Here is a 26,659-nt window from a genome sequence, read left to right as displayed (position 1 = left end):
CAACTTGGTTCTCGGATGTTGAAAAAATAATTATTATTGCGCACTACAAAATAAGCTTCTACGGTCGTTTAAATGGCTCAATCAAGTGTGTAGACACACCAATATGACGTATGGGTCGTGTCCCAAATTTCACCATAATTAAAGTTTTGATTTTAAGCTAAAAAATAATAATTAGTGTTAAAATCTCATGTAAACTTAACTAATTCGATAGGGGCGAAATGGTCACCTTTAGGTGAGGTGAAATGAGCACACCTTGTCACATAAACTTACCTGAAATTCATCTCAGTAGACTTGTGAGTTTGTCTGTTTCCATAGTCAGTGTTTGTTTACAGTGATGGTGCGAACATATATTAGAAAATCTTCGAGACCGAGTCGGTCAGAAAAAAGGACTGCAGGCAGAATTGGCCACCATAAGGCGCGATGGGACATTCACGAAACAAGCCACCAAGTATCACGGCATCCCGCGACAAACGTTGGCCCATTAGTTGTACTTCTACACAGTTTCAAGATATGTTCTATTAGAGTGCTCATTATACCCCGTGGGTGCTCATTATGCCCCAGTGGGGTGCTCGTTGTGCCCCACACATCGACTGATTGCTAGTTTTTGATGCATGAATCTAATTTGTGTTTTTCACCATTATACGATAAACTTTTAAATTTGTGAATAGTGTACCTTTAATTATAGATAGTTAATTCAAGTTTTGCACTGAAGACAGCTTAACATTTTTGTCGTTTTCCATGCTTAAATCAGCAACCAAGTTAGGGTGCTCATTATGCCCCTATTCCCCCTATTGCTTGAAATAAAAAATGCAATTGATGTCATCCACACGAACAAAAATTTTAAAACGAAAAAAATGCGTTGATTAGCAATGTGACATTACCAACTTAGGTATAGGAAATTTATTATAGCAATAAAGACAGGTAAAACACCAAGAATGACAAAAAAGGTAAAAATGTTGAGTTATGTAATTTTAGTAGCCTTTCATAGAAAAAATAAGCCGCGTTTGTTCTTTCATGTATAATACAATATATCTGCAGAATTAGATTTTATTGAGTAATATTTTTTACATCGATCATAATTACATGATAATTAAACATTATCTGATAAAAATTTATTTTTATTATTAAAGTTTGATTTTTTGAATGACTTATATTCTTAATTGTATTAAAATATGTTCGGTTCTCTTTGAATTCATATCAAAAAACTTTGCAGGATGTTTCACTGAGAGCTCGCCTTGTGAGTAGACGTGTTGAATTGGAACATATTATAGTTCATTGATTTTTTATAATCCCATAAGTTTCAATAAAGTGTGTCTCCGTCTACTGAACGGAATTTTGAAAGCTGCTTCTATGTTACATTGGTCGACTGTAACATAAAAAAATATCTGTACAACATTCGATTGCGATCTGACTCGAGTTTCAGCCATTATTAAAACTGTTCCAGTGATGTGTTAATATTTTTTTAGTTTAACTATTTTCAATAAGTTTGACAAGTCTATTGGGGGTATCGGTTCTCTAACATTTGTCTTAGATGTAGATTGTGTTGTTGTTATAATTTCATTTCGTGTATTTCTAAAACCTGAGGTATATCGTCATTTTTTTTGTTATAATCTTATTTTTGTTTTTGTTATTCACCTAATCCAGACAAAGATCTTTAGTAGATTAAAATCTATGACATGTTTAAATGCTTGATTATTTTTTTAAAATATTTCTCTATTATTTCTTTGTTTTCTTGTACTGTCTGAAAGGCAGCTCGGTTGCATTTGAACTGATAATATATCTAAACTTTGCAGCATTGTTTGTGATATTGTTGTATGTAGATGTGTTTTCACGTTTACAAACTGTGCGAATATGTTTCATTTATGGTAATTTTTGATAAATTATGCTCACTGATATGATCATCAATAATTTTTGATGAAATATTGTAGAGTCAAAATTACTGAATAATTATAAAAAAATATTTTACTGATTTGTCAAAAAACGACAACAACAAAGCAACTCATAATTTCATTCTTAAATGTTCTTTATAAAGGAATGCTGCCTTCAATAGCATGATGATGGTTGCTTGGCAACACTTGCAATCCGATTGAAACCCGTTTTAATATTGCGTGCAGTAAAATCAGAGTAAATAGCCCAATGCTTTATCTGTTCTAGTAAATTTGTTTGTTCCAAATTATTTAGAAACACGGATCTTAATCATTAAATTGCTCCATTATGACTAAAACTTTAAAATGATCTCACTGCTATTGCTAATTGTTTTGCATCAATCTCTTTTGCTTCTGACATATTAACGCATTTACACTGGGTTAGATCAACAGTATCTTGCGATATCTGCTTCTCTCGCGTATTCTGATTTAAATCCATTTCATTCTAGAATACAATTAGTAATTCTGGGTTTTTGAAAATAGCCGCTTGGTGGCAAAATTATTATTCCAGATTTACAAAAATAAACAATATTGAGCTAATGTACGGATGTGATGGCGGTTCTATGATTCCGCGTTTCTCGAAATGATTCGTATCATGTTTTATTATCTATATACCTATTAAAATTAACAAAGTCTTACTGTGCTACAAACTACCAGCTTATGGATTTTGTGTCTTTAAATAATCAATTCGTTTCCCTTATTTATTTTTACATTTATAAATTCGTATTTTGCTTATTGCTAATAATTAAATTAAATGACAGTTCATATTTAAATTTGTATGGCTTATTTTACCTTCCTACAAATGTAAAACATTAGTTTAAAAGTTATAATACTGACTTTATTGAAATTTATTTTTTTTATTAAAATATGATCATTTTGTAAAAAATGTAAAAGTTGAGCCGAGATATGTTTGAAAGATATTTTCGTAATTCTGATGACGCCTGATTTTCTTTCGCAGTTGAACATTTTTTGTATTTTTGTATACATGTTATTTGTAATTTACGGTAGACAAGATGAAATGGTGTAACTTATATTGACATACCGATGGATTGATTGAACGCAGGACAATATTTAGAATGCCACATCGCAAAATACACATTCTAATTCTTATTTTTTGGCACATAATTATTTCCTGTTTTCACATTTCCGCTCAAAGTATGAAAAAATCTTGCTTGGAAGAACTGGCTGCATCAAATTGAGCTCGCTGGCGACTATCCAAATTCACTATCACAAGTAAAAATTAAGAAGTCTATTGAAATGGCACATCGCATTTTGAATTATGTTTTATGTTTTTATGTTGCATAAATGATATTTTCAATGTTAGTTTTGACTCTGTGTACAATGCATTTTTGATTCAAACAGAAAGATTTGATGTTACAAGATTTATTTTCAAAACGTATCTTTGGCAGCCAAAATCACTTATAGTATTCCAGGTTTTCCTAAGGGTTTCTTTAAGAATTTAGTTAATAATGTTCTAATCAGTTCTTTTCACTTTAACTTTACAGTTTTCTTTACTTTCATCTACAAGACGGGATAGACAAAATAAGTATTATTAAAAATTATGCTTTTTGTTAAAATTTACAAATCACAGTTCCATTTCTTTTAAGAATTCTTAAATTTAAAACGTGTAATTGAATCGACTGAAAATAATAATGACAATCTGAACTTTCGTGCAGATAACCAGTTTATAAACGAATTCGTGTTTTTTGATAAATGCTATGTTGCACACAAATGTAAGGAATCTGTTGCTTAGAGCCATGTCATGTTACAATATTCATAATAGCTGTTTTAAGTTCAAATGAAGCAAAATTCTATACACTACTTTTGAATTTTCGGAGAAAGTTCTAACAAACAAATTGAAATTCATAAATTGCTGCATTGCACTTGATGGTCGTTTGAACATGAGGGTGAGTTCCATTTTATATGTGATGTTACAATAATATTTAAAACAATTGTATGTTGCATATGTACGGTCTTAACACGAACTACAGAATTTAATATGAAAAGTAAAAAGGAGAAAAATAGTATGAAAACCATTTCAGTATTGTAAATTATTCAACCCTCTGTATCACAATTTTAGGTACGCTGGAGGCTTTTCAGACACTTAATCGAACTAAATATCGAGCTAAAGATGAAAATTCTTTTTAGCTCTTAGCATAGTTTGTTCAAGATGATTACCGATATAGAAACGAAAAAAAAAAGCTTCAAAGTTGTAGTGATTCTTGCCCAACAGTAACGTGAATCTTTTCATTCATTTTTGCCTACCCCAAAGATACCCCCCAAGAAAAAAAATGGATTGAATCTGTCCAGGACAAATTTCGCAATCGTAGTTTGTTGTCGGTAGTAATGTAATTTATTGGGAGAGTCTGCATGAATTTTATTTCTGTTTATGACTGCGACGGTTTGCAAGCACCACGGAACCTTCAGATTATTGAAGCGCAACATTCATAGTTTTAAATAAAAGTATCCAGTGATCGGTTTTGGATGAATGATTTCTTACTTGCGATTGCAGCCAGACTGTTTTACTCAGAGACGCTAGATGTTTTGGAAAAGAATCTGAAAAAAATGTTTCGCGTTCCGCAGACAAATATGCATATCTATCCCTGATCTGACCGATTAAACAGTTGGTCGTAAGCTACCTTGAACTCTATCTCCTTATTATGTATGGAAACATTATTTTATTTTTTTATATTAACATCCCAGTTGGTTTCGAGTCGAGGTACGTATCTGGTCTAACAAGTCAGTCGTGTGTTCGAATTTCGGCTAGAATAGATATGTAAGGTAGTGCTATTTTACACTGCAATGGTTGGAAGCAATTGTATCAAATTAATGAAATAACAAATCCCATGTAATGTACATAAGCTTTGCTTATCTGCGGAGGAAGCACGTGTTAGTGGCATTTGCGATGCCTTTGTAGAATAAAAATCGTCAAAATCATTTCAAATCTGGCCACGTGGTATGTGGATGGCCCCTAAACAGATACCTATAATTTTTCCTCAAATGTCTTTCCTGAACATCAATCAACATTTTCATGTAAAAAACCTACATGTTACCGCTTGGTTTTTTTTATTGAAAACGATTTAAATTACTTTAGACCTCAGAAGCGGAGGAAATAATATCAACAGGGCCAACTGCGTTACGATATTCCATTTTTATCTGGTGGGCGTGCGACTAGACCGAACCAAACGCCATTTTTCTAAAAATTGAGTGATTAACACCAGTGGATTTTAAAATTGATAATCTATTTTTCATGCAAAAATGTAATCATTTGGATATTTCAAAATGGTATTATAACAAAATTTCTCTGCAGCAGCTTGTAGGAAACATACGAGGTGGTTAAACTTTGATCGCCGATTACTCGAAATAATGTTTTTGGCGCTTGGTTCAGTCTTCGCACGCCGACCATATAGTAGATAAATTAATTTTCGCGCCAGCGAAGGAAAAATGATTAAGGTATAGGCTACTTGGGGTTGCCTGAAATGGTGACGTAACACTGATTTAGCAAATAATACAGTAGACGGCTGGTTTTTATTCATGACATCTGTTCATGGCGTGCTAGCACATGATTGGTTTATTGTACGCGTGAATTCGACTTTGAAACTCTTATTATTTCGACTGGTGAGCAATTGAATAATAATAATAACTAACGTATCATATGATTGTCCAACATTATGATTTTCCAAAGCATAATTTGTGTCATCTCGGTGTTGAAACTTCAACCCGAGTCACCAGCGAAGTTCGCCTGACTTTGAAATCCATCCTGATCTAACTGGAACTATCACGGTTAAATACCTCTATCCGTAGCAGAAAAGTTTGAAAAATATTTTTTACTTTTTTGGTTCAATCATTTTTTTGATCAACATCTTTTTTGATAATCATATGTACATGAGCATATGATAAAAGCGGTGTCTTCTCAAATTGGTGTAAAGCCATATTGCCCAAATTAATCGTGGTATCTTAATATACTCAATATGTTCACAATTACACCAATTTTTTGTAGATAGGTTGAACGAAATGATTCAAACGACAATCAGCGTCAAGCAGTTTTTGATACTATTTAGTTCGTTGAAATGCGAAATTTTGTAAAACTTAAAATTGAATGTGTTTTTGATTTGATGAATAAATATTGCACTTTTTCTATTCTACACCGAACAAGATATGTATAATTTTAAAAGAAATTGTATCAAACCGAAGAGGACAGTCATATGTATAAGTCATTTCATGAAAAAAACAAAAAATGCCAAACATCCTTTTTTATTTTTTTCGTTTTTTAATTTTGGCGTTCTGAATGGAAGTTTCCATTATTCTCTATTTTCCATCAGCTTCTGCACAGTTTTTTTTCATGTACGTTACAAAACTAATATTTATATTTACAAACCATTGTTTTGGCTATCTTTTTTTAAACCATCCCGAGAGTTTCAATAATTGGATAAGAGTAAATAGTACGTGCCGATAATTGCGCGTGAACATGCGAGAATAAATATTCTGCATAAAAAAATGAGTATAGATTTCGCATGAAATGACTAATATGTGATTTACCAACCATGGACATGGACAATATGTCAATTACTTATTTAAAATTGTATACACCTAAATGGATAAATCAACTGCACATGTTGGTTTCCTTTTTTTCTCATAGGGTATGTGAAATCGCATTATTGTATACCTGGTGGAGGTTGTCCGAGCTCTGCGGCGAAATCGAACAAATGTGGTCGGGGGTGACTGGCTCCATGCATACCCGAGTTACCAGTAGCACTTCCACCGCCGAGTACATTCTTAATCGCTGATGTTTTCAGCAATCGTTTCAACATGCCACTTGAACCGCGGTGCTGCAAACTTTTATGCGTTGTTAAGGAGTTTTTTGTCCTATAACGGCGATGACAGAATTCGCACACATACAGTGTGTCTGATTGCTCATGTTTGTCTTGAAAATGTCGCTTGAGTGAGTAGTAGCAGGAAAAGGTTCTCCGACAATACGGACACTCTTGAGGTTCGTTGATTCCACCACTTGTTGGTGGCGGCATCCGAAGCGGTGTAAGTTGAGAAGACGTAGCTGAAACAGTTCCTTGGGATCCTGCTGAGAGGTAAATTGATAAACTTAGGTTAGTCAATTTTTTATTATTATCCGCAATTATTTAGCAATGCTGCTCGGAGGTAAATTATTTGAGTCAAATTATTAGAAAATATCGAACGGGAAAGAGGTTTTTGTTCAAACAGAATTAAAACTGAAAAAACTGTGTGAACAGAAATAAAGTTTAAATGATAATAGAAAAGAAGAATAAATAGAGAAATTCACTTACATGCGATGATGATCGGACATTATGGCAAACGAAAACAAAAAGCAACATCCATCCGAAGTAACGTTTCACTCGCTACAATGGCAAAGCAACAATAATAGTCTCCGATCGTTGTTATTTACTGAAAACATGCAAAATGTCTCAATATGGATAAAACAAATCGAAAACGGTTCAAAAATTCAGATTTTTCTTTTGATGACATTTTGATGAACACCGTTTCGATTTATTTATCTATGCAGATACGATTATCAATATGCTATAACAATTAACATTAATCTAAGCTACATCCATAGCAAAAGCGGTCTAATGACGCTTGTTTTATTTTTTACAGAGATTTCGTTATTTTTTCTTATATAAATCTTAAGAAAATGTTAAAATGAGTTTAAGAATGTGTGGTTTTTTCAATAAAACAGATAGATAAATCCTTGCTTAGTTGTTCTTTATTCTACCAGCAGAAATACCTACCATTTGAAATTGGTCGAATGTAGTCAGCAAACTTGGTACAGCTCATAACAATTGAACGTCATGTTTCATGAAGTTTATATTTATGTTACTTGGATTCAGGCATAGAGCAGATATATGTTATCAATTAAAAGCATGCATGAAATCACAAAACGTATAACACAACATACACTTAACAAATAAATAAGTCTATTTCAACAGTGTACAAATTTGATGGAAAGTTTTAGATTTTATTGTTTTGAAGGAAGCGACCAAGGTTTCTATACTTTTGAACCACACACACCATCGAATTTTTTATGATAGTTTCAGTTACTATAGTTTTTAACACCAATGGCATTTTAACATTAAAATAAAGGGCAGCCAAGAAACTAGGTTGCTTTGCTGCACTTATAACAATGTTTAAGAACTAATTGACGGAAAAGTTAAAGTTGAAGGTAGTTAAATTTCTTTGTTCTGTAGTAAGGTTCTATGTGTTTCTATATGAACAGTATGCGAATTGGTTATGGATGATTTGTTTGGTACTACTGAAAATAGATACTACTATACTACGTTGTTGGCAATTTGGTATTAGATAAACTTTTCTGATAGTAAGTAGTTGGTGCAATGCAATAGAGAAATTCATATAACAAAAAAGTTAAATACTTCAATTCATATGGCGTTCAAATCTTGATTTAAAATTCCAACCGGTCAAGTTTTATCTATCTATTTTATCATGAAATAATTGAATACAAGTAAAATAGCATTGTTGAATCTAGCAGAAAAACTATTTTGTGAGAGTAGAATCTTGAGTATCTGGTGAAATTGTTGGTAGCGAAAAGTAGAATTCTAACCTTGACAGACGGTAATGTACCATTTGGACTTCTTCTGGATGCTAAGCAGATTCTGTAAATCTGTTTTTTTTTGTATTGGTAGGCGCTGAGCAAATTTTAGGATGAGCCCTCTGCATGTCCGACAGTCGATGAAGCAGAATTTGACGATATCACCACTTATGTTCTATTAGTGTAGGCTACATGTGATTGTATTACAGAGGTTTTTGCTTCTAATAATCAAATGTTTTTGTTTAAGTGTTCGCATAAATTTGTGTTCCTTGAGGGCAACTTGTGGCATGTATGCCGGTTGATGGTATTAGAAGAACTTAATGTCCTTCATTTCCATTTCCCCTGGGCGGGACTTATGGTAGGTGTAGATGTGCGTCATCAAGGAATTTCTAGAGCAATATACTCGCTCGCAAATGATGCACCGGTATTCCTCCTGTCTTTCTGCATGTTTGTCAGCAATATGTCGTTTCAACGATGCTTTTGAACATAATACTTTACCACACAGCTGACATGAAAACAGTTTCTTAGGAGAGCAGCCTGGAATAAGACATATGAAAAAATATTCCAAAAACTACCCGTATTTATGATGTTTGAATTTGTATGGTTTTTTGTTGTTTTAAATTCATTTTTGTTTTTTTTTGTTAGGCCACAGGTGAGAAAAGATAAAGACAGATTGTGAATATGTATTCAGATAGCACGGAAGCTGATAGACAGGCACAGAGACAGCCTCAATAGATAGTGTAGAATGAAGACAGCGAGAGAGTATAACAAAACCTCCTTCTTTGACCGTGACGCATTTATCGACTCCTGATATCTAGTAATTAATTTTTTCTACTCAGGACGCTGTAGATGACGTGAATTCGCAAAGACAGGCTGGTATACAGTTAATGATTGTTTGTTAAGCTTCCGTTCTGCAATACCTAGTGAAAACTTTTTTTGATGTCATTTGTAATTAAGTAAAACCTTCAAGTTTACTTTTTATCGTATATTTGTAAAAATATTTATCATATGTTAGTATTCTGAATGCTTCACTGAAATAAACATATTCTGTAAATGCTTATTTAACGATAGGTTAAAGAAGAAATATATTGATATTTTACTTTGCGGATCATTTTAGTTTTTTGTTCATAGTATGTTTTTGTTCATGTAAATAAATATTGTATTCTATACTTTCAGCTTCCGCTTTTATCATTCACTCTTTGCCCGCTTGCAAGTTCAGTTTTATTGAGATGCCGAAGAATATATTCAGATCATACAATTCTACTATTTAAAATGTTAAAGTGTATGTGCATTTTGCTTAAGAATGTTTTTTCTGTTTTACTACTTTGTAATCGAAACAAAACAGGAGGAATAAAATTTCTTATACATACAAATGCCAGACCTGGAATTAGATTAAATTTTTTTAACGCAGAGTGAAGCTGATCTGTTATGTGGCTTTTAAGAACAATTGTCTATAGCATCATAAAATAAGTATGAAAACATATAAAAATTAGTCTACTATGAGCTATTCAGTGTGATACTTGCAAATTAAACATTGTATTCGTTTATAATCGTTATTCCTAAGATCTGTATTTTACTTGTTTCTTGATTTCTTTGCATAGACATAGTGAAAATCAGAATTAGCTGTATCGTTACTATGAATCGTATTGAGAAATTGATGGGTAGTGTTGAATTCGTCGTTTTTGTTCTTATATCATTCTGCTAATCTGTTTGATGGTTGGGATGGCTATGCTGGTTGTTTATACGAGATTAAACGAAAACCTTCTTCTCTATAACTAAGGCTTGAACAATCTTGTGTGTAATTATTTAGATTAAGCGTTATTTGCAATCGGTTTTAGTAAATCGGCTCGATACATTGCGTAGTAAGATAGAATATTTACAATGTACTTTTTTATCTACATTTAAATCGTAGTGTTTTTCGTAGTCTTGATGAAACAGCTAACATATGCGGAGGGACTACATTTATGTAAACTTTTTTTTTAGAAAGAAGAGGAAATGAGATTTTATTTTTGCGCTTGTTTCACTTTCCATTGAGAATAAAATAAATAATCATAACATATATAACAGAAAATAAATAGAATAAATTTAAAGTCTTTCTAAAATTGCCAGATTTCAATTTTATAAATATATTTTTAATTAATAGTAATTTTGGTATTGGATTTTCAAAATCAGACTTTTGTTTGATTATTTTATATTACGTTTTTCTTATCGATTTTAAGCCCAATCCGGTAATTTATGATAAAAATATAATTTTTAAAATTTTCAGTCTTTTAGACAATCACAAACCTGTTTTTGCATAAATAATATAGCTAAAAATGTTTAATTTCGAATTTTGTATAATAATTTCATTTCGAAATAAATCACATTCCAATTTGCTATAAATTGTGTATAGTAATTTTGTTTATCTCTTTCTCCAAGATGTAATAATTTTGTTTATTTTCTGCTTCACCCTATGAGTACAAGCTAGGAGCAAGATTTTACTACTTCTCAACATTAATAATCACCTTGTCTAATACTATTTTTTTGTGGTAACTATAAATTTTGAATGCCTTTCTTGCTCCTTTTAGGTTTCTTTACAAAACACTGTGTTTACGTTTTTTTTTCTCGTTAAATCTAGTCAGTCGTTGAACAACTCATAAACATTGCTACTCCTTTGTTACGGAATAACATTTTGAAAGTAAATTTGATTATGTTTGCCGACAGTTACCGAATATCACGCCATATTATACATTTCTGTAGTCTGTTCGAGTAAATTATAATGATGACTGCATTTGCGAAATTGCAACACTGTGGTAGTTTTGCGTTTTTATAAAGTAAGTGGATAAGTATGTAAGCTACGTTATATTTTATTCCAGCTCATCATGTGAAGCTCAAGAAATGCTGTTCGTTGTTTCTGTATCTCTTTGAATGTTTCGATTGCAGCTTCCGATGGCTGAGATCGACCAGTTAATTTTATTGTAGAAGGTAAAACCAATGCTATTAGCAGCTGTGAATGCAAGAGAGCATGTTTACTCATTCGGAAAATTTGACCTCGTGAAGTTGTTTTGAATTTTGTTACAAATAATAAAATAGTATTGATAGGACATCGACATTATTTCTTATCAATGAGAAATCAACTATATTTTGCAAAACATCAATCCCCACTTCAGTGGAATAGATCAACAAATGTTAATTAATATCGATTATTGAATTTAGTATAAAGAATATCCTTTCGAGGGCTGATTTGATATAAACGTTATTATAAACGTTAAACGTTAAATGACTACGATCGTATTCTGTTCCATCAAATGTAACGAATGCCATACAGCACGTTTGTAAATATCTTACAACGCTAATGCAATGTTTGCGAAATGCAGCCAATCAATAAATTTGAAGTATTGCACAACAATCGAAACATAATTAAAAATTTTCAACAATGAAAGCTTCAATAAATGGAAACAGATACCAGAAATTTAAGTATGATGTTGAAAATTGAGATCAAAATGTTCATCATATCTCATCTTAAGTAAACAAGCTTAAGTAATGTTCATGTTTCATGCTGATGGTTGCTCTCTCACGAAACAAGATTGTGTAGGAGTAGAATCCTCTGTATAATATTTTCTTTCTCGGTATTGTGTAAGCTCGTAATTATTCGCTATTAAAAAAAATTATAAAGGAATATTAACGTTTGGGGTATGAAGAAGAAGAAAAAATCACGCATTATATATATATATATATATATATATATATATATATATATATATATATATATATATATATATATATATATATATATATATATATATATATATATATATATATATATATATATATATATATATATATATATATATATATATATATATATATATATATATATATATATATATATATATATATATATATATATATATATATATATATATATATATATATATATATATATATATATATATATATATATATATATATATATATATAGAGTGTGTATATATATCGGTAAATATCTGAGAGTGGCTCAATATGCATGCTCAATGTTTGTATCTAGAAAAGCGCGAAAATTTGGAAGCATTCGTAGTAATTACGGTGTTACGTGAGCATTTTTACTATTTTGCAGTCTGTACTCTTTGCATATATTCTATCTATGAATATATTAATAAACATCAACGTTTTGTTGTGCCATTTGACTAATTTTGATATACATTATTGCAATTGGTATTTGTAGTTGATACTTCTGGTTGTTCAACACACAGACCCCTGTTCAGTTTAAATCGAATAACAATGCAAATTCGAATAGAACTTTGAAACATTTCATTCTTTTAAAATTTTCAAGCATTTCAAAGTTCTTTTAATACTGAATGTTAAAAAACATGAAACTTCGACTTACCCCGAATAAAGCCAGTGCCCATACATAATAAAACTCAACGGTCCCTTTGAAAGCAAGTTTGTGGATTTTGGAGTTAAAAAATATCTGTAAATCAATCAATGTGGTTTAAATTGAGTATCAATGGTTGTTTATTCATTCGTGGATCATAATCACGAGCAGTGGGAAAAAATTCCTTCGGAAATCCTCCAAGACTGGCTGTCAAGTAACGATAGTAGAACAGTCAAAGTTTCTATAACAGCAAAGTATCTATTTTACCATTTGTTACATACCCCTGTTGGTTTCGTAAAAGCTACCTAAGGGTCATGTATTTATCACATCACATTTGCAAGTTAACAAATGTAGCATGAATGGTAGTAATTTTAAATAATATTAACCTATAACAATATTACATTTATTGTACATAAAAGTAATATTTTACGTCCATATAAAAATACTGTTGACTCAGTGGTCTATTTACGCGTACGCAAATGCGGTACAAGTAAATTTCCGAGATAATATGAATCTGTCAGGCTTGACGGTATGAAAAAGTACAGGTGCACTCACATTCTGGCTCTTTTCTTCATACAAACTTTGATCTCATTATACTATCTCTCAAACTCACCGATTCTGTTCAATTTCTTAGAATTGCCTGGGCAATCATTCGACTCTTGGTAATAAGTATACTTGTATATATAAAAATAAAGAACTCTATTCAGCTGTATAACACCTATAACCATATTAGAAATATTAAATGGTTTATGCAAAGCAATCATAAAAATATAATATTGTTTAATATGATTTTTTAGTGAAATTATAACTAAATAAATACAAAGAACTTCAAAAGAATAATTCAACAATTGATGAGCTTGCGATTCCATGTAGATAAAAAGCAAATTAATGTATCAGCGGCAAAATTTCTCTTGTTTTTGATAAGGTATTACATAGAATATTCGATTGGATTATGAGCATACACTCATTTTGTATTACTATCTCCAACTAAATGAGTATTTCTGACTATGAGAAGAAAACCTCAAACAGTTTTCTACATTTATATGCGTTTTACGTCATTTTTCTACATTGTCAACAGTGTCAATTTCTTTCCTGTTTGCTTAGTTTTGATTTAATTGACGCATACTGGCGCAATAATTTGTATAATTTCTCTAACATCTACATGGGCGTTGTTTTTGCTAAGCATGTACGAGTTAGGATAAAAGGCATTTAGAGAAATTCTAATTTCGCCATATTATGCTTAAGATCACAGCCAGCACCACTTGTGTCGCCTAGCAAAACGTGCGGCGAGGGATGGTGTAGTGGACTGGCTGCACCAGCTGCTGCTGCAGCAGCAGCTACTGATGCAAACGGATGTTGGCTGTGATGCTGGTGGTGATGGTGAAGCAGTTTTTGTCTGCGGTGGTAAATGCTTTTGTGGTTATTTAGACTGTTTAAAGTGCGAAAAACCTTGTGGCATAGATTGCATACAGCATTGTTCAGTGGTTGAAGATGTTGTTGCTCCTTATGCCGCTTGAGGGTCAGTTTTGTACTTAACAATTTACCGCAAACATCACAGCGATGACAGGCAGTTAGCGGTAGCGGTAGTGTCAACCTGTTCACTCCACTGCTGTTGCCGTGACTCATGTCCGATGGAGATGATGTTCGTCCTGAGCTCATACCTGCAATCATCACCCCATCAGGCGTGTGCGTGTGTGTCCCAACCATCCGACCATGTTATAATAGAGTGCATTTCATATCGCGTGTACGATAGAATGGATTGATAAGCAGCATCACCGGGAAAAGAAAAGAGAGACAATAGTGACTTACTATTTCTGTGTGGTTTATTTTTGTTTTCTTCTAATTCAGGCATATTTAAGTTACTTTTGATTTCGAGAACATATTGGTATGATAGTATCTAATTTCCCGAATATAAAACAAAATAAAACAATTTTTGGAACATAAATGATAAATGTTATATTATATTTTCCATTTTTCAAGTTATTCCTGTCAGCAAAAACAACATTTATAACATAACACCTACGGTTTTTGATGATTTGAGTTTAAGCGGGGAACATGATAATAAATACACGGCTCAATTCCATAACATTTATTTTTCTTTGGTAGATAGATGTGATTAAAAAACGTAGGATTTAGGTTCATCTAGGGCGACCAATAAATGGACAGTAAATACGTCTTGTATCAGTATATTTATGTACGTGTGTGAATATCTTTGTCATTTGCTTATCTCTTCTCGCAACTTTTTTTGTTCGGAAAAAGTTAAAGATAAGAAAAAAAGAGCCAAAACTATTGCTGTACCAGATTTTGGGAAAAAGTAACTTTTTGAAATATGTTTGATTTTTAAGCCTGATTTTGATTTTTAAGTCACTAGTGTCTCAATTTTTTCCAATTTTGTTTTGAATTTAGAATCTGTCTACTTATATTTATGCTTGTGTGTTATAGTACGTAAAAAGAAAATAGATTCGCCTTAAACTATAAAGACTTTTTTTATTTTAGCGAATCAGGTCGTGCTCTATAGTAAACTGTAAGCGTAATTTATAACAAACGATTCATTTAGATATATTCATGAAAGCACTACTACAATTATTGTAAATGATACATTTTGCGATTCGTGAAAATGGTTTGTTAATCATAAATATTTTGATAATTGGAAATGATAACATTTTAAGGATTACAATGCTCTGTGATGCATGGTGTGGATGGAAGAACTTGTTTTATGATCTATGTTGATTAATTGAGAAATACTGATGTTTTTGATCCACTGCAACGGACATGCTTGCCAGAGAAGTCTGTGGCGGGGCAGGGCCAGTAGTTGTCGGTATATTATGGTCCTCTTTCGGTGGCTTCATATTTCTGTGATAGATGCTTTTATGGTTTCTTAAGCTATTCAAAGAGCTGTATACTCGTTTACAAATATTGCATATGGGTTCTTTTGTTGGCCTCATATGAACATTTTGAATGTGTCGCTTTAAGCGCGTCAATGACGACAGATTTTTATTGCATGGATCGCAACGGAAGTCCTCGCCTGGATGGTTCAGCGGTAACGTATGGAGCAGCGGGTTGGCCATTGTAGGAGTCAGCATCGAACACGTTGAAGAAGGTGCATTGTAGTTATCAGACGTTTTTTCGTTGAATTTTTTGATCGTCGTCAGTCGACCTGACGACAGAAGAAGTTATAAAATACGTCGCATATTAGCCCAAAGTTACTAAACAATGAAAATGTTTGCTTTGTTTCAAATTAGCAAATATGAAATAGCCTTCACCAATTGTGAACTTTACATATTATAAGTCAGTACCGAATTCTTTAATATTGTAAGTAAGGCCGAATCTTAGTTGCGTATAACGGAAAAATTTAACTCAATAATCCTAGACAAAACCAAAAGACGAAATGTACACTGAATTCTCAAACTTTTACGTATAACAAATGGCAATACCTTCAACCATTAGTAAAGTAATTAAACCATTAAAAAGTAATGAAGCGCCGATCTATTTCCATTCTAATTATAATACTTTTGCTTATCAGCTATCGAACTTGTCTGTACTTTCAGCAATTCAACATGATCTTAGCCTCACTAATGTACTTGACATTTTGATGTTTCTGTTGAATCAATGAAAGCACATAGCATGTATGTTTTTTGACGCAGTATCAAATACCAATTTTTTTCGTGTATTTGTCTTTATATATATATATATATACAATATCCGTTGAATTTCCTTATAGCCAATTTTTCTAATTCTAATATATACATGCTTTTCGCAGTTTTTCTGCTCGTTTGTTTGTGAAGTTTATTATTTGTATTAGTATTGGAACTACCGCAAAAGTGCTAAATTACATCTCGCTGAACTTTTTTTCGTATGTTTAGTTAGGAAGTTAAGGTCTTGGATACTTGGTGGAAATTCTTTTGATCATTTGTAGCGCAGTCAATTTCATCCAACTGCAGCAGTTTGACAGTTCCTATATCAGATTAGTATAGTTAATGAATTTGTGTCATGATTGCAAAAGCTGCGTGCGCACTTGCTTGCAGTAGTGTGTGTGAAACTTCCACAAAGAGAAAAATACCATGACAATTCATTCCTTCATAGTTACCAATTGTATAATTGCTAGACTTGAACATTATTTATTAAATGCAGCAATTGATTATTCAAACAAAAACAAAACACATATAGTTTTTTTTGTAGTACATATCCATATTATAAGTAAAACACACAAACACGACGTTTAATAATTAACACGACCATAACACGTAGTATCAGAATTCCAAATCACAATTATACCATACTTAAAAACACTGATCGTAAACAAAAAAATGAATGTAACACACAATCAATAACACTAAAAAATGAGTGAATAAACGAAAACGAGTACTGAACTTAAACCCAACGATTGGTATTGGTTTCTGTTTGAGTTTTTTCTCTTTAAGTCATCGCAGTACGGATCAATAAGAAAATAAAATAAGTTTAAGTTTGACTATTGGGAGTGGAAGAGTACAGTTAGTTTTAGGTTAGTAATTTGGAAACGGCGGTGGACGCTTGACTTATGACTTAACGGAGGAATGAAAGAATCGCGTCGTAAGTGGCTAAACAAAATATACGCTTGTTTTTTTTTATTCTTAGAGAAACCTTTCACCAATGTTAAATGCAAATTCATGTATACCACTTATTTGACAAGGTCGTTCGCAATAACCCAATTAACCGTCTCAGATGAAACCGATCTCGGAATTATTCAAAAAAAATGGACTATTTACACAATTCTAGATCAATTCTGTAGTTCCGCGATTATTATTTTTAAGTTATAAACATTTCACCTTGACTTTATGTGGTAGTCGTATTAGTTATTGTCTTTTGAAGAAAATATGGAAAAGGTATCTGTACTGATTAGTTTCTATTTGAAACATCCTTGCATGTTTGGAAAAGAAGTCGTAGAGTATTGAGGACAGGAAATAGAAATGAGCTGAAGCAAATTTGAATCCATATTTTCTTATTAATTGGTTAAAACCAACACTTGCGTTTTTTGTTATAATAATTAGTTTTATATTCGGATTTAAAATTGGAAAATGGAAAATATATATTTTTGGGCTCAATGTGTTTTTTTAAAATCAACTAGTAAATAAATGTAAGAGATAGTATCCACAATCAGATAGTCAAGTTGTAAAGAATATATAATTTAACTTACCTTGTGGCGAACCAGCTAGTTCTGCAGTTTGAAGGGCTTGCGAGTTGAACCCTGTATTATAATAGAGAACACAAGCAAATAATTAGCTAAATGCTTTTTTTTTTATTCTCGCTTATTTTCCGTCGGTCTATTTCCGCCACTGTTGTGGCCAATTACCGACGCCCAGGGAGGCGACTCCACACCCAGGTCCCTAACTCACGACCCGTTTATTAACGGACCGGCGCCAACGGCTTTACTTCCTCATGCGATGGAAGGCGTGATCCCAGAGATTTTTCGCCTCAGAAAATCTCCCGGTGTCGGCTAGGATTGAATCTAGACCAGTTGGGTTGGTTGTGAGTGGATCACGCCACCTCACAACCATCGACACCTATGTCGGCGGTGGGATTCGAACCCAGGCATCGAGCGTGGTTGGCGGAGACGTTACCAACCACACTAGGCCCCCGCTCTAGCTAAATGCTTTGAAAATTGTGTTTTTCAAACCACGTTTGTGTTATTATGAAAATATATTAAGTACAGGTCGGACTTGATTATTTGGAGGTACGATTAGAGGAGGTTCGGTTATGGAGGCTCGGGGTTCGATTATGCGAAGAGAATGGTTCGATTATCCGGAGTCAACCTTTTATTTCTAATTAGGATTTTGCTTACATTTACGACGTTTATATTCTTGTTGATTCTATTCAGGAATGCGGAATTCGATGGGGTATTTTGCGCTATATACTGCGTAGTGAAATCAAATCCTAAGGAGAATATGGAAAACATCGACATACAGTCGCTAGATACTCTTTAGATTTTACGTCGACAGATTAACTGAGTAGGGGTACTGGCCCCCTAAGGGAAATGTCTCTTTAGTAGGACTTAATAGCAAATATTGTAATTTTTCTTTAACACAATCATTGCCAAGATCGTTTTCAACAACATATAAATGTGACTAAACAAACAATATATTATAAAAAAAGACTGCCAAAACTTTCAAATTGTTATTTTACAAGGAATAGAGACAAATCGCGCCAAATGACCTATGGTCAAATATCGACCATATTTGATTTGAAAGAAACTTTGCACACGTATTTGGCTTAGAAAACTGAGCATTTTTCACAGATGGAGAGATTTTTTACACTCATGAGTTATATTCTCAAAGGGCGTATGTCTTTTGGCATAGGTGTTGTTCGAAGCATTGTAGCCCAGAAACCGTTGGTTGTATAGAACAACTGTGTATAGTCTGAAAAAAATCTGACCAAAAAATATTAAAAATAAACATTAAATTTCAATTTAAAAAAAAGTCCAGGATGGAGAAATGGGAAATAATTTTTTTATGGTAGATTAATTTTTTTATGAAAATTCTAATTCAAAAATTTTTCAAAATATTTGTATTCTGATGGTTTGAAATGATGCAGAGTTCGTTTTGCATCAAAAAGCTCTTGGTAGTTAACATTCTAAAGGCATCGGTTTTCGAGTTATTTTGAACTTAAGCTCGAAAAATTATTAATATTTAGGAAAATACACGTTTTTCTTAATTTGTCCGTGGTTCTCCAGCAAAAAACATACGTTCATTGGAATGCCTGATCAAAAATATACAATTCTTTCTTTGACAACAAAACGATTGGATAAATAACTCAGGCGCTGTACCTTAGCCTACCTACACGTTCCCCTCTTGCCGAATACTTTATAAAAAAATATGTTTGTCGTGCAACACTACCCACTTGTTTACTAATTAAAACTGTTTGTAAAGTACGCTACCTACCTACTGGGTTACCTATAATATCTGTTTTCGTATATAAATACGATTGCACTTCTCCAGGAGTGTTAGTAACAGTTTGCACCAAGCCCAAGTGCTGTAAACCCTTTCCTGATCATCGATACTCATCAAGCTTACGCAAATTAAACGAAAACGTCATTGCAAAATTAAAATATTGAACAGTCAAGATCATTTTAATACGTCTTTATCAATTTGTGATTCGTGTAGATAATATTGTATCAAAGTGAAAGATGAATTTGATCACGAAAAGCATCCACACAATTCATTCATGGAACCATCAACATCTGGATGTGGAAGAAACATTCTACCGACGGAGTTGCAACCATCTGCATCTGTATACGAATTGGCGGAGATACCATCTACTACAACAATCGCATCATCATATTCTCAAGAAAGCATTCGAAAAGAATACTCCAAAGTACAGAAAATTGAGTTTTTCAACAAAGGCCTAGCTGGAATCAGCGTTTCACCGATATCACTGGCAAAGCTCAATCAGAAAAAATATCCTAAAAAAACTAATCTGAATATTACTGACGGTATAAGAAAAAAACATTTTCGATTTTGATGCTGAAGATGACCTGGATTTATTGAAACGTAAAGCGAGAAGCTTCGACGAGATGATTTTGCAGTTGAAAGAAAAATTTACTGCGCCCGAATGCTCGAGAAGAGATAAAGTAAGAATACTTTCGGTTCTACCGGAATCTTGAAACCAACACCGATAACAGAGCAGTAAGTAAAAACGAGGTATTGCAGTTTTATGACAGTGACCAGGTCAGTACAGCCATGCCAGGGGAAAGGGACTACGTTTGAGTGAGAAAAGATGGTAAGCGACAGTATGTGCAAAAGCGACTCTTAATGTATTCAATTCGTGAGGGTTACGCTTATTTTAAAGATAGCAGCAAAACTTATATTGGGTTATTGGTTGAATTTTATTTGGGCTTTGAAACCTTAGCATTGTAAAGTCCTCGGAAGCTCAGGATCTCATAATATTTGTGTTTGTACTATTCACGAGAATACTGAATTGATGATATACAGTCTAAAGAAATATTCATTCCAAAATGATTCTAAATTTTACTTTAAACAACTATTATGTAGCTCAACTACACGATCCAAATATTGTTATCTCCGCAAATGTGAACATTGCCCAAGCCGTTTGGATTTTGAAAACAGTTTTTTCAAAAAACTTGAGGAACGTTGTGTGAGTGGATTACCTTTCGAACAGTGGATTGCAACAGATCGATGTTATATAGAGACACTTGTGAAACCAATTGATGAATTTGTATCTTATTTTTGTGAATAGTTGGAAAAGTTGATAACCCACGATTACATAAAAACTCAACAGACGACTTACATGAGAGAAGCAAAAAATAATTTGAAAGATGGTGAAGTTGTGATTTCTCAGAAAACTATTCATTTGTACTACAAGATGCTGCTCAAAGTAGTTATTGGAATAATAGTCAAGCCAGCATCCATCCCTTCGTTGTTTACTATTCAGAATCCGGAACACTTTTTTTTTTTTATTCTCGCTTATTTTCCGTCGGTCTAGTTCCGCCACTGTTGTGGCCAATCACCGACGCCCAGGGAGGCGACTCCACACCCAGGACCCTAACTCACGACCCGTTTATTAACGGACCGGCGCCAACGGCTTTACTTCCTCATGCGATGGAAGGCGTGATCCCAGAGATTTTTCGCCTCAGAAAATCTCCCGGTGTCGGCTAGGATTGAATCTAGACCAGTTGGGTTGGTTGTGAGTGGATCACGCCACCTCACAACCATCGAAACCTATGTCGGCGGTGGGATTCGAACCCAGGCGTCGAGCGTGGTTGGCGGAGACGTTACCAACCACACTAGGCCCCCGCTCGAAAAATTCGCAAAATTATAAATATTGAACAGTCAAGCTCATTTTAATACGTCTTTATCAATTTGTGATTCGTGTAGTTATTGGAATGATAGTCAAGCCACCATTCATCCCTTCGTTGTTTACTATTCAGAATCCGGAACACTTAATAAAATAAACTTCATCATAATATCGGAAGTACTCCATCATGATACTGTTGCGGTTCAGGTGCTCATTGCCAAATTAATGAGTTCTTGAAAACAAAAATACAGTTGAAAAAAGCGATATTAATGTCTGATGGAGCTGCCTCATAATACAAAAATAGAGAAAACTTTGCAAGTCTTTGCAAGTCTTTGCAAGTTAAAAACAAAACATAACGTCGAAGCAGGGTGGCATTTTTTGCGACTTCTCATGGTAAAGGCCCATGCGATGCAATTGGTGGCACATTGAAACGAATGGCAAGAAATGCAAGTTTGGCTAAAGAACATGAACATCCCATTACAAGCGCAAAAGAATTGTATGATTGGACTAATCAGAAAAATTATGAAAATTCATCAAAAAAGTTATTTAGTTGGGTATCATATGAGCCGTTGCGGAACAGAGTGGTCTAAAGACCATTTTTTTCAAAAATGAGTTTTCTACATAAACCGCATCTACTCAAGAAGCTGAAGTTACCAGACTAGAAAAATTTTCGAAAAATCGAACTTTAAGGCTGATTTATACCATATTGAAATTTCGTCCGAAACAGAATGGCGGTCTATGTGTATAAATCGAGGTAATACCATCATGTAACATGTGACATGTAACATATTACATGTAATATGTCACTTGCCATGTAACATGTTACACGTGATTTGTAACATGTTACACGTAATGTAACACGAAAAATGTAACATGTCAAAAATCATGTAATATGCAACATGTTGTGTTACATGTAATGTTACCCGTCACATGTTACATGTGACATGTCATGTACATCATATAACATGCAACACTAACCATTTTATACGAGTTAACGTCATTTTCACTCTGTTCCGAAACGATACGAGGATTCCAGTAAAATATATATGAAGTCAGAGTGGTCTATGTACATTGGTATTGTAAAATCACTTATTTCCCCAGAAGTCAGAGTGGTCTATATGTACATTGGTATTGTAAAAACACTTATTTCTCCAAGAAAATGGTAATTTCATGTATTCACATATCTTGAACCACTTGATAACCTTTACATAAGAACATTCTGCTTGAAAGAATCTGTTAAACTGAATTTTATTCAGAGATTTTTCGAAAATTGCTTCTCCTGACAAATTTGCTCGATGGCACATAGACCACTCTATTCCGCAACGGATGAAGAATATGAACAAGGAGTAACAGAATGGAGCAATATTTCAAAAAATCTAAAATAATAGCTGGCACACAAAAGTATCACTCTTCTGTTCCGATTTCAGAAAATAAAATACAAACGAAGCTGTTTTCAAAAGATGACGAATCATTCACTTATGATAACAATTGAAACATTTCATTTCTTTTCTTGATAACCGTTCGCCCAATCGTCTTGTTGTCAACGAATGAATTGTATATTTTTTATCAAACATTCCAATGAACGTATGGTTTTTGCTAGAGAACCACGGACAAATTAAGAAAAATGTGTATTTTCCTAAATATTACTAATTTTTCGAGCTTAAATTCAAAATAACTCGAAAACCGATGCCTTTAGAATGTTAACTACCAAGGGCTTTTTGATTCAAATGACTCTCTGCATCTTTTGAAATCATCAGAATACAAATATTTTGAAAATGTTTGATTTAAAATTTTTATAAAAAAAATTAATCTACCATAAAAATATATTTTTCTTTTCTCCATCCTGGACTTTTGTTTTAAATTTGCGTATTTACGTCAAGTTTCTTTAAAAAAATTAAAAATAAATTCAACTTTTTGCCTTTCTCCTAGAAAGGTATAGCAATCACTGCAAAAACTAAAGGTATAAAAGTGCTCAAAGGGCCGGATGTCGTATATCACTCGACTCAGTTCGACGAGCTGAGCATTTTTTGTATGTGTGTGTATGTGTGTGTGTAACGCTCTCTCAATCTCACTCGATTTTCTCAGAGATGGCTGGACCGATTAATGTCAAATGAAAGGTCTAGTTGCCTCATAAGACCCTATTCAATTTTATTGAAATCTGATTTTTAGTTTCGAGGTTATGTATCAAAATGTGAAAATCACGAATCCTCAATATCTCAGAAACTGCACAACCGATTTGAACAAAATTAATTTCAAATTAACGGGTTATCTAAATAACCTTTATCTTTTGAATTTTATGAAGATTGAGTATGTGGTTCAGAATTTATGGAAATAAACGTGTTCTGGAGACTATTTAATCTCACTCATGTTTCTCAGAGATGGCTGGACCGATTTTCATAAAATCAGTGTCATATGGAAGGTCTTGCTGCCCCATAAGACCCTATTGATTTTTTTTGTAATCGGACTATTCCTTTGCCTGTTATGTTTAAAAATGTGAAATCCAGGTATGAAAAAACATATTTCAAAGACTACATAAACTCACTCACTTTTCTCAGAGATGGTTGAACCGATTTCCACAAAATTAATGTCAAATGAAAGGTCTAGCTGCCTCACCCTATTGAATTTTGTGAAAATCACGAAACTTCATTATCTTAGAAACTACACAACCGATTTGAACAATATATATATATTTGATATCAGATGAACGGGCTAGTTAAGGGTTACCCGATGAATGATGATTGAACATGTGGTCAAATGTTGGCTGCCCTATACGTTCCCTTTTCATTTGATTATAATCAAACTTAAGCAACCGTTATGTATTTAATTAATAAAACAACGAAAATCTATTATCTGAAAGATTACACGACTTATTTGAACATAACTAGTGTCATACAAACGAGTCATCTCTCAAACTTACAAATAACAAACTTCATAACAATTTGATACGTGGTTCAAAAGTTTTGGAACGAAAAGAAATTCAAAGACTATTCAAAACTATACCTGCTTTGATCAATATATATGGCCTCAACATGATTTAAATGTGGTATTGCACTATTCAAACGTTTCCGGTATCGCTCGTGATTAAATTGTTTGAAATCAAGAGTCATTTCTTTTATTTCGCTATTTCTTAAGCACTATCATTACGTCAAATATCATATTTTATACTGCAATTACAACATCAATATTTTAGAACCCAAAGAGTGAATTTACCTTTATTGGATTTGAGCATTCATGTAAATCTATTTTTGCAAATAATAAGTTTGAAAGAGAAAGGCTGAGGCTGACCGCTAGGTGGACTAATTTGGTTTTTTTTTCAAATTGAAATTTAATGTTTATTTTTATATTTATTTTGGTCAGAATTTTTTTTTTGTACAGTGTATATTTCTTTCTATGATGCATTTTTAATTCCTAACAACTCATTCTCAGACAGTTTTTCTATACAACCAACGGTTTCTGGGCTACAATGCTTCGAATGGAACCTATGCCAAAAGGCATACGCCCTTCTAGAATATAACTTATGGGTGTAAAAAACCTCTCCATCTGTGAAAAATACTCAGTTTGCTAAGCCTAATACGTGTGCAAAGTTTCATTTAAATCAAAATCAGTCGATTAAATTTTCGCGTATTTCCAGATCATTTGGCGCGATTCTGCTCAATAGTGAAGTTTTGAAACTAAGATAAAAACGACGTTTAGCAACTAGTGCGGGTGAAACCGATACACCTTGGGGGTAGCACCATCACCTAAGTTTGCCCATGAGTTTACTCGAATCAATTAAACCAATTTGGATTCGGAAATCGTCAAATGAGAGATCTTACATTTCCGTACGCTACTGTTAAATTTGGTTGTTGTCGGTTGACTGGTTATAGAAAGATTGCCGGAACAAGTTCTGATGAACATTATGTATAAACAATGAAAGAATTTTATACTCGGTAAGCCTATCATGTGTCACTTTATATCTTATTAATAACTAGTTTATTAATATGCTCCGATGTGGACAATGTGGTCCTGGTACATTGACCACATCGGAGCATATTCCAAATACCACCAGGGAAGCGGTCAGTTCTGTGACTTGATGCATTCGACACCTTTAATAACTTTTGATTCATAAATCACAGAAGAGCTTGGGTGCATGGTTCTGAGTCGATTTATTAATTTTTTTAGCATCGGTAACAGATGAAAAATTCCTGTCAGTAACACGCAACTAACCTCAAACTATGTCCGGCTTACCCGACTCACTGGGTGACGGGCTTACTCCAACAGCACACATTTAAAAAAAGACTATTTCTACTAAATTATCGCTTTAATTTATCTCAGATCGAATTCCTGTGGTTGCTAACAATACAGGCAATAATTGTAGTGCAACTAAAAATTATATTGGTCTTTTCAAATGAATAAAAGCTTAAGTTCCACTTACGGAAAATTACATCAGTTTACACATCAGCTAAAGTAACGCGTGTTTTGTGTATTATTTTGACGTTTGACGTTTCACAGTGGCTTTAATGTGTATTAAAATGTCTAATATATTAAATACATATTCCAAAACACAGTTAGTTAGTGTTTTCTAGTAAAACTCAGGGGTTTACGGTTTTACCCTCAGTGCCGGGCTTATCCCCAGTACCCCTACAATATTCTTTTTTTTTCCAACAAAATGACAATGAAAATAAAATTTGATGGAAATATATTATGTACTACCAATTTCTTATTTTGAAATTATCGGGCAATGCATGTAATTTTACGAGAATGCGCAAAATAAACGAAAACTGAAAATGTTACTTGAGCTTAGAAAAAATCCGAAGTGTCCAGCATGATGTTCTAGCAAATCGAACTACTGGGAAGGTAATTTTCTCTATGACCAATATTGTTTAACCGACTATTGTTGTGTCCCGCTCCTGGCACGCCTCTATTAAGGGGTTATATACCTTTATAGTTTTCAAAAAACCGGAAATTTTTTTATTACATTATCTTCAAATACAACATCTTGAGAACATTTCCACAAATTTTCATAAAGATCTGAGC

At 33.1% G+C, this 26,659-nt stretch overlaps 1 protein-coding gene across 11 annotated transcripts in view; it reads right to left on the bottom strand.

The window, feature by feature from the left end:
• Positions 1-1,031: 1,031 nt before the first annotated feature.
• The window catches only part of LOC129717605 (broad-complex core protein isoforms 1/2/3/4/5), a 192,128-nt gene continuing 166,500 nt past the window's right edge, over positions 1,032-26,659 (bottom strand). For 4 of the 11 annotated variants that reach the window (XM_055667625.1, XM_055667626.1, XM_055667624.1 and 1 more), the window contains exons 7-8: positions 18,030-18,080; positions 12,933-14,517 (exon numbers count right to left, since the gene is read on the bottom strand). In XM_055667625.1, coding sequence (XP_055523600.1) covers positions 14,066-14,517; positions 18,030-18,080 — 503 coding nt within the window. In that variant the 3' untranslated portion in view covers positions 12,933-14,065. The other 7 variants (XR_008726713.1, XR_008726714.1, XM_055667628.1 and 4 more) reach the window with 4 other exon arrangements.

Source organism: Wyeomyia smithii, chromosome 1 (genome assembly GCF_029784165.1).
Source record: "Wyeomyia smithii strain HCP4-BCI-WySm-NY-G18 chromosome 1, ASM2978416v1, whole genome shotgun sequence".
Lineage (NCBI taxonomy): Eukaryota > Metazoa > Arthropoda > Insecta > Diptera > Culicidae > Wyeomyia > Wyeomyia smithii.
Note: the sequence above shows the minus strand (reverse complement) of the source record. Positions and strands in the feature narration are given on the sequence as shown.